The sequence below is a fragment of the Cydia fagiglandana genome, chromosome 14 (assembly GCF_963556715.1).
Source record: "Cydia fagiglandana chromosome 14, ilCydFagi1.1, whole genome shotgun sequence".
Taxonomy (NCBI): Eukaryota; Metazoa; Arthropoda; class Insecta; order Lepidoptera; family Tortricidae; genus Cydia; species Cydia fagiglandana.
Window position 1 is genome coordinate 13121674 of NC_085945.1, and position 12070 is coordinate 13133743.

Sequence of the window (12070 nt, forward strand, 5' to 3'; positions counted from 1 at the left end):
AATAAAAATTATACATTTATGATAAAATCTACCTTTACTACTTATCCACAAGATGAGTTAGTAGAAAAGAAGAAAATATCCTTTGTAGAGCGAAGCGAAGCTCAGTACGACCTTCTCGTAAATCGAAAGACATCTTTCGCTTTTAATCCCATTCGCCAATTATCCCCCTTTTGGGACTGGGTCCGCAAGAAGGATTTTCGTACATTGACCCGGCTGTTCCTATTTTTATCGCACGCGCGTAATTATTAATGCTGTTTCATGACGCTAGTCAACTATGAGCGGGACAGCAATATAATTATGCGCGTGAAATAGTGATAGAGTTTGTCCAAAAAGAGAGGAGTCGTGAAATTAATGGGGCCTAATACCTTCCACGATTCTTCTCTTTCCGAACACTCTAGAAGCAGGCGGGTTAGTGTACGAAATTCTTCGCGCTAAGCGTCCTTTCTTAAAAATGAACACTCACGTTCACAAACTCCGTGATGAGCCTCTTCATATCGTCCGTGTACGCGGGGATCTCGCCCTCGAAGTGTACCATGAACTCCTGAGGCAGCAGATCCTGGGATTGGGTCAACATGTAGACCGGCGCTTCGTCGGTGGACTCTCCGTCTTCCATGTCTGATGACTGCGCTCCCACGCTACGCGCTCGCGCCTAAAAAATGCGTTAATAAGAAAACCATATCGCTGAGAAAGCTGTATTTCATTACGAATTGGTCAAAATATGAAAACCATGTCGCTGAGAAAGCTGTATTTCATTAATCATTGGTCCAAATATGAAAACCATACCGCTGAGAAAGCTGTATTTCATTACGATTTGGTCAAAATATGAAAGCCATATCCCTGAGAAAGCTGTATTTCAATACGAATTGGTCAAAATGTGAAAACCACATCCCTGAGAAAACTGTATTTCATTACGAATTGGTCAAAATGTGAAAACCATATCCCTGAGAAAACTGTATTAATTGGAAAGTTGTAATATTTCATAGAGGAATCTAAGTTTTTTGAATAAGGCAATTATAATAGCGGTGACGTCAGTGAGAATAATTGTCAGGACATTACCTGACACAGCATCTCCTCACAAGACTCGGTGCATACATGCACAGCCTCAGAAAAAACTTGGTGTTTCAGTATCAGAGCGATAGAGTCCCTGAATACTTCTTCAGAGAGCGGCGGCGGCGCGCCGGCCGGCAATGTCGGCGCGGGTAACAGGGGCAGGGAAGTGTTGCATAGTCGCTCGCAGAGAGGACAGAGGTATTCCTTCTTTTCTGCGTCGAATGCTGCCGGTTGCCGGAGGCGGTATGGCCTGAAACAAGTCGATATGATTAGTGAGCGTACTAGATAATCATGAACGTTTCAATCAGGGACTTAATTTGAACTTTGGTTTACTTGTAGTAAAATGGGATGAATTTCGTTTGTTTGAGAAAGCAATGAAACAAAAGAAATGCTGCTTTATTTGGTTTATGAAAGGTTGTGATTGGATTGAAACTGAGTGTACATTGTAATGCACATTGGGCCTTAAGAAACGAAGATAAAGTAGGGGCAGTTAGCTTTCAGCAAGTGTTGTAAACTGGATGGTGTTTAGCGAAAATGAGTCATCCCACATCCATTTTGCAATGAAATGTCAACTTTAAGCGTCGATTTTTTGAGTTGACATCTTATTGAAAAATTTATGTGTGTTGACACATTATTGCTTATCAGCATCCAACTCAGATCGGAATGCCTACCGCGAACACCGAATTTAGTAAATTTAGGGCATCTTTCTTACTCCAATTAAGGCGTAATTAGAGTGACAGGGATAGTTGGTCGACATATCCTTGTTACCTTCTCGTCTCCCTCTCGAGCACGCCGCGCACGTAGTGCTTGGCGCAGGCGGCGTGCAGCGCGTGCCCGCACACCGACACGTGCGCGCGCGGCGCCGCGGCCGCCGAGGGCAGCACGGCTGAACCGCACGCGAATGAGACTAGCACGAGCGGCTCTGCTGTCAGCTCCACGCGAGCCTGCGAACATGTTCAACCAAATTATAGAATAAAACATGTACAGACAAGTCGGCAGAAAAATTATACTATCTATCAGTTGAGACAATTAAGAACCAGACTGACGTCAAGCGCTTGTCATTAAAAAACTTATCTTAACTTCTTTACTAGAAGAAATGAATTACAATTGAAAGATTTTTTTCGTTTTGAACATTTTAGTGAGGGCTGATTTAGACCGCGCATGAACTCGCATGCGATTTTAGTTACAATGCGGACTGTTGCTGGTTACATCCAATAAACCGACCGATCAAAACTCGCTTGCGAGTTCTCGCATCGTCTAAATGAGCCCTAAATGGTTAGAGTGGGAGGGGTGTATCGTACCTCCTCCTGGCACATGATGCAGACGCGTGGCGCCTCGGTGACGCCGCCGCCCCACACGCCGAGCGCGGCGCCGCAGTACAGCGGCCGGATCTCCTGCTCCTCCGCCGTCACCTAAATCGCAAGGTAATGGTTAGTTGAGTGTTTCAATCGCTTTATTTTCGGGGTCTTTATTTGCCTTATAGATTACCAAGCCAATTCAGGTTATTTGGCACAGGAACTGTACCTTTCTAAATGCCATCAAATTCCGTCATATCTACAAAAATGGGTGCACTTCACATTGCTTCATACATATATTACAGATATATCGTAGCGGCCGAGGTGTAAAATTAAAATATTCAGATATTTTACACACACTCTAGCGCCTTGACAACATAGGCGTATTTAGTTATTTGTGAGCATCTTGGCCGCTCCGATATACAATCTGATGGGGACTGTAAACCAATTGTAAAGGCTTGGCCACACACAGAGCGCGACGCAGCGCCGCGTCCGCGCCGCGTGATGCCGACGCGAAGCCTGGTCAAACAGGGCGCGCGCCGATCGCGCCGGCCTCACGCTCTCAACACGCCCTCAAGGCGCGCGTGCACGCGGCGCGGCCGCGCGGGAACGCGGCGCACCGCTCGCTGCCTAACGTCCGATCCTACTGATGTGACCTTGCGCGACGCGGCGGGCCGCCGCGTTCGCTCGGCGCAGCGCTGCGCACGCGCCGCGCGGACGCAAGGGGCCGCGCGGCGCGGGGCGCGACAGAAGCGGGGCGTGATACCGGCGGGACGCAGTCTGTTTGACGTCGGTAACCTGTTAGCATGTGCCGCGGTCGCGCGGCGTGGACGCGGCGCAGACGCGGCGCTGCGTCGCGCTCTGTATGTGGCCAAGCCTTAACTATTTAGAACTACGTTCAGTCATTCCTATTATTTTCCACCCTTCATCATTCTCTCAGCTATATCCAATCTTACACGCATGATTGGTACGATTCTTACCTCAGTTGTGGTTTCTTCGAACAGAACAGCGTTGTTGGAAATAAAATTGTTCATTTGCGCCTTCATCTGAGCCATTACTTTAGCCCTTCGCTCCGCCGCTAACTTAGCGCGCCGCGCCTTCTCCGCCTCTGCAAGAAAATAAAAGAGTTTTTAAAGGAAGCCGCGAACGCGAAGTGTGGAATCTATTTCGCAAGTTTTCCGCGCTTACGCGCGTTGGCCTTTGTGTTTTAGTCGGTTTTTTCGTACTGCGTCAAAGTTATTTACAAAAAGATACGATCACATAGCGAATATGACGCTAAATAACTAAACATATGTTATGTTAACGCATTCATTACTAACCGGCAGCGTCATCGTTAGGCGGTTTCTCCTCCTGGTCGGTCTCCATCTGTTCCCCGTCGCCGACATGCTCGTCTGCTTGCCCAAGCAGCGTCCTTAACAAATAAATACATAAAGTTAGGATATCCTGGTCACGGCACCAATATTAGTCTATATGTGCCAACAATACTTTAAAGAGGTCAAAATATGGAGTTAATCAATTGGAGGGTTTTGTTTATGTTTACATATGTGATAGCCATTGTTGTTGTTGAATTTTAACAGGCTATCATGTATACTACTAAATATATTCTATTTAACACCTGTATGTAATGAACACGATTGCAATAAATAAATGAAATAAGGGAAAACATTACTGTTCTGCCATTATGTGATATTTTAAAACTTATTAAACGCACTCTACTATTTGCATAAGGTAGGGGGTACAATTTAAGAGTATGTTTTACTTGTCGAGCGTTGTATTGTCAGTAGAGCCTGTAGCAGGTAGTACGTACTTGCACTTGTGCAGCAGCCACTTGGCGAGCGGGCGGTGCGCGTCGACGCGCGGGCTGGCGAGCAGCCGCTGCAGCAGCACCAGCAGCCCGCTGCGCTGCGCGCTCTCCGCGAACGCCAGGAACTCGTAGTGCCCGCTCTCCTCGTCGCGGAGCGCGTAGCCCATCAGGTGTAGAGCCTACAAGACAACACCATTAAGAACGACCGTCATGGTCACGTGGCCAGTGACCCTGCCTGTGAAACCAATGGTCCTGCGTTCGAATCCCGATAGGGCCATTTATTTATTGTGTGATGAACACAGATATTTGTTCCTGAGCAGTGAACGCATATATTTAGTATGGAAACCGCCTTTAGGAACATTACCGTTCAAATTCTCGGGCCAAATTAGCACACATACAAAATTACGCCTACATTTAAATAAGACGACGCGTTTACAGAGCCTGTAATCAAAGCTGGTAAACAAAATAATAGTCATCTTTTTTACACTAATGGTACATAGCTAAGTGTAGATGAAATGCATATAATGTCAATAACTACCAATCAGCGACATTAATCCGCTAATAACCTTCTTGCTGTACGTACTGGCCGCTGAGAATTTGCGGTTCATATTTGATTAGAATATGACTTGGACAGGGATAGGTTTATGCCATACATTGAAGAACCAGTCAAATAATACACGTATAATAATTTAATGCATATTAAAAGATAACTAGTTAAAATGTTGTTGTGAAATGACAGACTAACTCAACATAAGTAAATATATCATTGTTGTATAAATGTATTCCGCTATAATAAGTATTTTGTATATTTTATTATCAATTTGTATGGCAGTTCGAAGTCACATTCAGGTATAGTCTGTCCGTTTTTCTAAGATCAAGTACGCCATTGTAAATGTATGGTAAACTTGATCTTAGAATTCGGACTGGCTATACAGCCTGCAAAATTTACATGGGTACACGAATCGGGTCAAAAATATTTGAATAGGCGGAGTCACAATAAATCCCCACTTTCAGTTCCAATGGAAATATTTTATATGTATATAGCCGGTCAAGCAAGTTCGTCAGTAGAAAAAGGTGCAAAATTAAAATTTTGTATGGGACCACACCCGTTCGCGCGCTTACATTTTCTAAATTTGCCGCTCTTTTCTATTGACGGAAATGGCTTGAGAGAGAACCTACGGTGACGGTAGAGAGACGGTGGATTCGAATGATCAACATTTTCAGATAATGTGTGTATTTGTTAAATTAATTCAGTGGAAGTGTATCTACATATAGAAGACCGGGTATGATTATCTCACGAGTTATATCTCATGAATAGAACATATTCTAGATATCTTTCCAGGCATCCACTTAATTTCATGTCTCTCTAACAATGACAGCTTTTTTCCATAGTTCTCTGCGAATAGCATCTTGTGGGAATCTGAATGGAAAGTAATGTAAAATGATAATATAAAATTTGATTATTAATTTGAAATAATTAGGTACATAGTATTTTTACAGCTCCATTTCATGAAATAAAAAAGGAAAATACAAATCTGTAAGAAAGAATTCATTACTACATTTATAATTATATAGAAAATACCTAAACCAAGCACAAGTTAATAAAATAGTCTACTTCATTTGGCATAACACCATCCCTATTATCCTCGCAATTTAAAAAGTCGTATGTTGTTATGGAAGTCGTATGCAGTTATTACGTTTTAGCTTAGCACGGTAGTATTGAAAACAAATCGTCATGTTTATTCCAAATTTTACTGAAGTTATCTGTTTACTACAAGTGAAAAGTGATTCCACTATCCTTGGTATGAACTAAAATAACTTCTGCACCACTTCACGACACATGAAGACATTTTTAATTACAAAAAAACGTTGTTTTTATAAATCAATTTAGCCATCCGTCACTGACTGTCATCTCGGACGAACTGAAGTTGCGAATCGAATAGTTTGTAAGCACCGCCTACAATCGAATAGTTTACGTTGGGTCATAACTGAGCGGACAGAATACTTCCATGTATATCAGTTCGCTGTTCCTGAGTCATTGGTGTTTTCTATGTATATAATAATATAATAAAATATGTATGTGTTTTAATCGCTTTCTTGATGAGTTGCCTTATAAATTACCATGAGTTTGGGGCTTGGCTGTTGTGTGTAAGATGTCCCCTAATATATTTATTTGAAAACAATGTTGGTAAAACAGCGCACGATCGCGCTGGCGCCGCGCATGCTAAGGCAACGTGATTTTTAACATTTATGGTGAGAGAAAATTGCTAATAAATATCAGAGCGGGTCTATAGACGGTCTCTCTGAGCACCTTTTTCACTTCGTTCGACGATTCAACTACAACGCCGCAATGTACCTATGTTGTGAATCTATCAGAAGTTTGATACGTTGAGAGATACGCGAATACATATCTATAGGTGAGAAAATTACTATTAGCTATATATTTTTTTTATTTAATAGCTATACATTTCGATAATGATTAATTTCGTATTACAGAAACTTACCTTGTGGACTTGTGTCTCCGAAAACGACCTCGCCCTGAGGTCCAGCGCTCGCTCTAATACTGTCCTCAGGACGTACATGACGGCGTCGCACTGGAGTAGGCTCGCGAGGAGACGGAAGGGCGGCGTTAACTTGGGTAAAGGCGGCGGTGGGCAGCATTCAGGGAGACCTGTAGAAATTGTACAGTTTTTAGAAAAATGGCTCATGTACAACACCTAATGTCGTTTTCCAAAATTATTTATTTAAATTTTATTGCACAAACACAGGAAAAATTTACAAATGGCGGACTTATTGCCTAAAGGCATTCTCTACCAGTCAACCATTGGGTACAAACAGAGACAAATGTTGGTGCAGGAGATTCATATATTAGGCAACGCCTAAATGCAGTTGCAAAAAATATTTTCAAAACTAGCAAGTAGCGACATATCTCAAAATATTGATTAAAGTACCTAAAATTTGGGTACTAAAGTAGCGAATTCACTACAAATTTAACTTGCATAGCAAACAACAAAAAGTAAAGGCTCCTAGGCTTCGCTTTAGTTAACAAAGTTAAAAGTCTACTCTAAAACCTACGCAATAAATACTAATAGCGTTATTCATAAACGCTTTACTGGCCTGAATTAGCTATGAATCGTTCGCCATTATCTGTCATTTTTACTTATGTATTTGTAAGAAAGTTTTATGAATAAGGAGGGTCTATCTCACCTGCAGCCTTCCTTCTACTCCTCTGTTCCTCTTCGCTCCTAGAAAGCTCTTCCCTAGTGTAATGATAGAAGAACGTGTCGTATTCGTCATAGAGACGTGGTTTCAACTTGTAGCCATAACTATTAACTTGAACTTACACAACTAATAATCAACCTAAAATCTACTTTACAACCTACGTAATTAAGTTCAAATCTCACCTGCAGCCTTCCTCCTACTCCTCTGCTCCTCTTCACTCCTAGAAAGCTCTTCCCTAGTGTAGTGATAGAAGAACGTGTCGTATTCGTCATAGAGACGTGGTTTCAACTTGTAGCCATCACTATTAACTTGAACTTACACAACTAATAATCAACCTAAAATCTACTTTACAACCTACGTAATTAAGTTCAAATCTCACCTGCAGCCTTCCTCCTACTCCTCTGCTCCTCTTCACTCCTAGACAGCTCTTCCCTAGTGTAATGATAGAAGAACGTGTCGTATTCGTCATAGAGATGTGGTTTCAGCTTGTAGACGCCTCGGTTGTTGCCTCCCGTGGGCTTTATGAAGTCGGCCACCTCATGGATGACCGCTTCTAGGCCTGTTTCGTGTAGCTGGTCTTCGGGTAGCGATCTGAGTAAAAAACAAGTCACAATATACCGTAAATAAATAACGCGTCTCAATGTTACTGGGTCATCATCATCATCTCAGCCATAAGACTGCTGAACATAGGCCTCCCCCTTGGACCTCCATTCGTACCGGTTGGAAGCGACCCGCATCCAGCGTCCTCCGGCGACCTTAACAAGGTCGTCTGTCCATCTTATGGGTGGACGTCCTACGCTGCGCTATCCTATGCGCTGTCCTATATTACTGGGTGACTAACTTTAATTTATTGAACTAGATCAGCGGTCGGCAACCTTTTAGCAGCCAAGGGCCACATGTTAGTTAACGAAGTTGACGCAGGCGGAACTGTGTTAATAATTATGACTCTATCAGACATTGTCGTTTGTCAATTTTAGATACAAAATAGCCAGGGAGGCTCGCAGGCCGCAAGTGAGAGGTCCGCGGGCCGCAGGCGGCCTGAACTGGACGTAAAATTTTTGAAAGTTGAGAATTTAAGTAACAGAGTGAGACTCAAATTATTGCGTTTTACGGTAGTAAAATGTCTTTAAAGCTTCAGTAAATTCTACGTGTACAGATCTATGGTGATGAACAGAGATCGTACTTTATATAGCAATTTCGGTGCATCGGAGTGGTGTTAACGGAATCGGTATAAACAATTTCAACCCTAATGATTAATTAGCGTTAATTACGTTAACATTAACCTTAATTTACCATTTCAGTTGGAATTATCTATACCAATTCCGTTATTCATCTATACAAATTTACGATGTCTGGTGATGAATATTGGTGGACCCACCATTATGTAATTATGTATGTGATCATACAAATATGTTTTTTATATTGTTTATTTCACGTACCTGTTAAGTTCAGAGTGCGGCATGGGTTTGACACATAGCATCTGTATAATCTCTTTCTTCGTTCTGTCTTCATTGGTGACCTCTCCAACACCGGGCACATATCGCGATCCCACCACTGAGGACAAAAAAAAAGTATGTTTGGCGTCTGTGTCAGCTTCGACGCTCGACTGGAGTTTATTCCTTAGTCCTTACGAACTATGTATTACATTAAGTTACAGAAACGTCTGCGAACGATGCTATTAAGCTTAGAATTTTTTTTAAAGTGGAAAAATTACTGTCTTGAGTGAGACTTGAACTCACGGCCTCTCGGCACTCCAGCGCTGTGCCATCTGAGCCACCAAGACCTCATACATAGCCTCGATCATTAACAAGTAAACCCCAATAAAAAAACAAAACTAAACTGTGCGAAGATCTGATCAATGATCTTATTTAATAGACCTTATCGCTATGCAATAAGGTATATGAATACTCAAATAGCTTACCAGTAATGAGTAGTCCTAGGAACTCCTCAAGTATGCTAATGGTGTGCCTCAGGGCGTCGTCTTCGACCCCCCGTTGCTCAAAGTCTGACGCGGCCCAGTCGAGGTTGAATTTGTTCAGTACGTGGATTATAGACCTTATCTCATTACAATAAGGTATACGAATACTCAAATAACTTACCAGTAATGAGTAGTCCTAGGAACTCCTCAAGCATGCTAATGATGTGCCGCAGGGCGTCGTCTTCGACCCCCCGTTGCTCGAAGTCTGACGCGGCCCAGTCGAGGTTGAATTTGTTCAGTACGTGGATTATAGACCTTATCTCATTACAATAAGGTATACGAATACTCAAATAACTTACCAGTAATGAGTAGTCCTAGGAACTCCTCAAGCATGCTAATGGTGTGCGCAGGGCGTCGTCTTCGACCCCCCGTTGCTCGAAGTCTGACGCGGCCCAGTCGAGGTTGAATTTGTTCAGTACGTGGATTATAGACCTTATCTCATTACAATAAGGTATACGAATACTCAAATAACTTACCAGTAATGAGTAGTCCTAGGAACTCCTCAAGCATGCTAATGGTGTGCCGCAGGGCGTCGTCTTCGACCCCCCCGTTGCTCGAAGGTTGAATTTGTTCAGTACGTGGATTATAGACCTTATCTCATTGCAATAAGGTATACGAATACTCAAATAACTTACCAGTAATGAGTAGACCTAGGAACTCCTCAAGCATGCTAATGGTGTGCCGCAGGGCGTCGTCTTCGACCCCTCGTTGCTCGAAGTCTGACGCGGCCCAGTCGAGGAGATTGAATTTGTTCAGTACGTGGATTATAGACCTTATCTCATTGCAATAAGGTATACGAATACTCAAATAACTTACCAGTAATGAGTAGTCCTAGGAACTCCTCAAGCATGCTAATGGTGTGCCGCAGGGCGTCGTCTTCGACCCCGCGTTGCTCGAAGTCTGACGCGGCCCAGTCGAGGAGGTTGAATTTGTTTAGTACGTGGATTATAAACTCGTTGCTCTCGATGAGAGATGCTCCGATCTGTGAAAGAATTTCATCTGTTAATAGGATAATTCGCCAGTAACTGGCCGCCCTAAACGCAAAATGAATTCTATTCACCTATAAACAGAATTACTAAAAGTGGCCAGTTACTGACGAATTACTCTACTTCTATGTAAAGCAAACTGACAAGTTAACCTAACGTTTTATATTTAGGCCAGAGTATATGGCAGACCCTTTACTGCTCATGGCAGTATCACAGTGTAAAAAGTAACAGTGGACCGGTGCCTTTGATGTTTGCGTAAAGCGGGTTTTCCACCGCAAACGAGTAATGAGCGAGAGACGGCTAAGCGGAGCGGACTTCGTTGTTAAAAAATAGGTTTGCGTTTCCACCAACAAAGAGTTTAGATGATTGATTCCCACCGCAAAAGAGAAATGAAAAAGAGGAATGAGCGGTGCGGGCTGAACGGAAAATGAGAAATAGAAAATGAATGGTCGATTTCCACAGAGAGCGAGTTCAATTGAAGTTTTGATCTGGTTGCGTGTGGTCGTGTTTGAACATGATGTCGAGCGATACGGAATCAAGTGATAGCGATTAAGAGTTTTTATACAAGAAGAAAAAATACTAAGAATAAGAATATTGTTGTATACATATAAAACAGAGAAATAAGCGCGCTAAACGAAGATTTTGGTTATGCCAGCACATTCGAGAAAGAACACTGAAAGGGGAATATAGGCTATTCAACGATTTTCCAAAAAACACGACTCGTCAGTCATTCAGCTATCACAGCAATACGAAAGCGCGCTCGGTGCCGGCAGCGCCGGATTAGGGAGGGGCGGAGACAGCAACGAGTCCTTTTCAAACTAGTCGGCCGGACCTTGACGCAGCGGGCTCATTTTAACTAGTTGACTCGCTCCGCTCACCTCTTTCCCTGTGGAAACGCGCCTATGTAATTTACCATTGCGAGTTGACCGGACTCCGTAATGACACCGCTCCGCTCTCACGAGCTGAGCGAGCTCATTTCAACTCTTTTTGCTCATTTTGTCATTTCCGCTCGACTATTTGTTGGTGGAAACACAAGTACGTAGTTTAGTCTTGCGAGCTAAACTAAGTCCTTAATGAGTCCGCTCCGCTCGCGGTGGAAAACCCGCTTAAATGCCGACACCGCACAAGAACAGTAGGGTTGTCACAGACTTTTACACAACTGCACATTTCCAATAAGACACGCTAGCCCTGTAAGTAGTACCGAGCTACTGCTACTAACAATGGCAATATATGCAGCTCGGGTGCGCGCGACCCACCCCCTCGCACCCCGCACGATTGTCCTGTCTAGACCGCTTCGTCGAATGACTATTGTTTTACTAGGCTAGTTTTATTTGACTAGGCAGCACCGTACCAAAAATACTGTTTTCTTTAAATCAATAAAAAAGTGAAACCGAACGTAGAAAGGTAGATGAGAAGAGCTGACTGACGTTCTGCCAATGGCAAGTTCTGCAAACCTTACAGAAAAAAACCGACCAAGTGCGATTCGGACTCGCGCTCCAAGTGTTCCGTACATTAAGTCCGACTCACGCTTGACTGCACATTTATAATAGGTTTTTCCTGTCATCTAAAGGTAAAGAACTATTTAGTGTATTTTTTCCAAAATTTTTGACACAGTAGTGTCGTATATAAAAAAATGATATTGTTGTATAAGAAATAATAAGGTTTTTAAGATGTCTAAATGATTAATGGAAGTGATGCCTCGGATAAGATCCGCAGTAAAACATTTCACCTTTGG

General features: G+C 42.8%; 1 protein-coding gene across 1 annotated transcript in view; it reads right to left on the bottom strand.

The window, feature by feature from the left end:
• The window catches only part of LOC134670772 (E3 ubiquitin-protein ligase UBR1), a 59616-nt gene that overhangs the window by 6399 nt on the left and 41147 nt on the right, over positions 1–12070 (bottom strand). The window contains exons 16-26 of the mRNA XM_063528585.1: positions 10166–10331; positions 8811–8925; positions 7751–7962; positions 6654–6820; positions 4153–4328; positions 3665–3756; positions 3326–3453; positions 2352–2462; positions 1819–1994; positions 1057–1300; positions 464–649 (exon numbers count right to left, since the gene is read on the bottom strand). Of these exons, the coding sequence (XP_063384655.1) occupies positions 464–649; positions 1057–1300; positions 1819–1994; positions 2352–2462; positions 3326–3453; positions 3665–3756; positions 4153–4328; positions 6654–6820; positions 7751–7962; positions 8811–8925; positions 10166–10331 (1773 nt within the window). The remainder of the gene's footprint in view (positions 1–463; positions 650–1056; positions 1301–1818; positions 1995–2351; positions 2463–3325; positions 3454–3664; positions 3757–4152; positions 4329–6653; positions 6821–7750; positions 7963–8810; positions 8926–10165; positions 10332–12070) is intronic.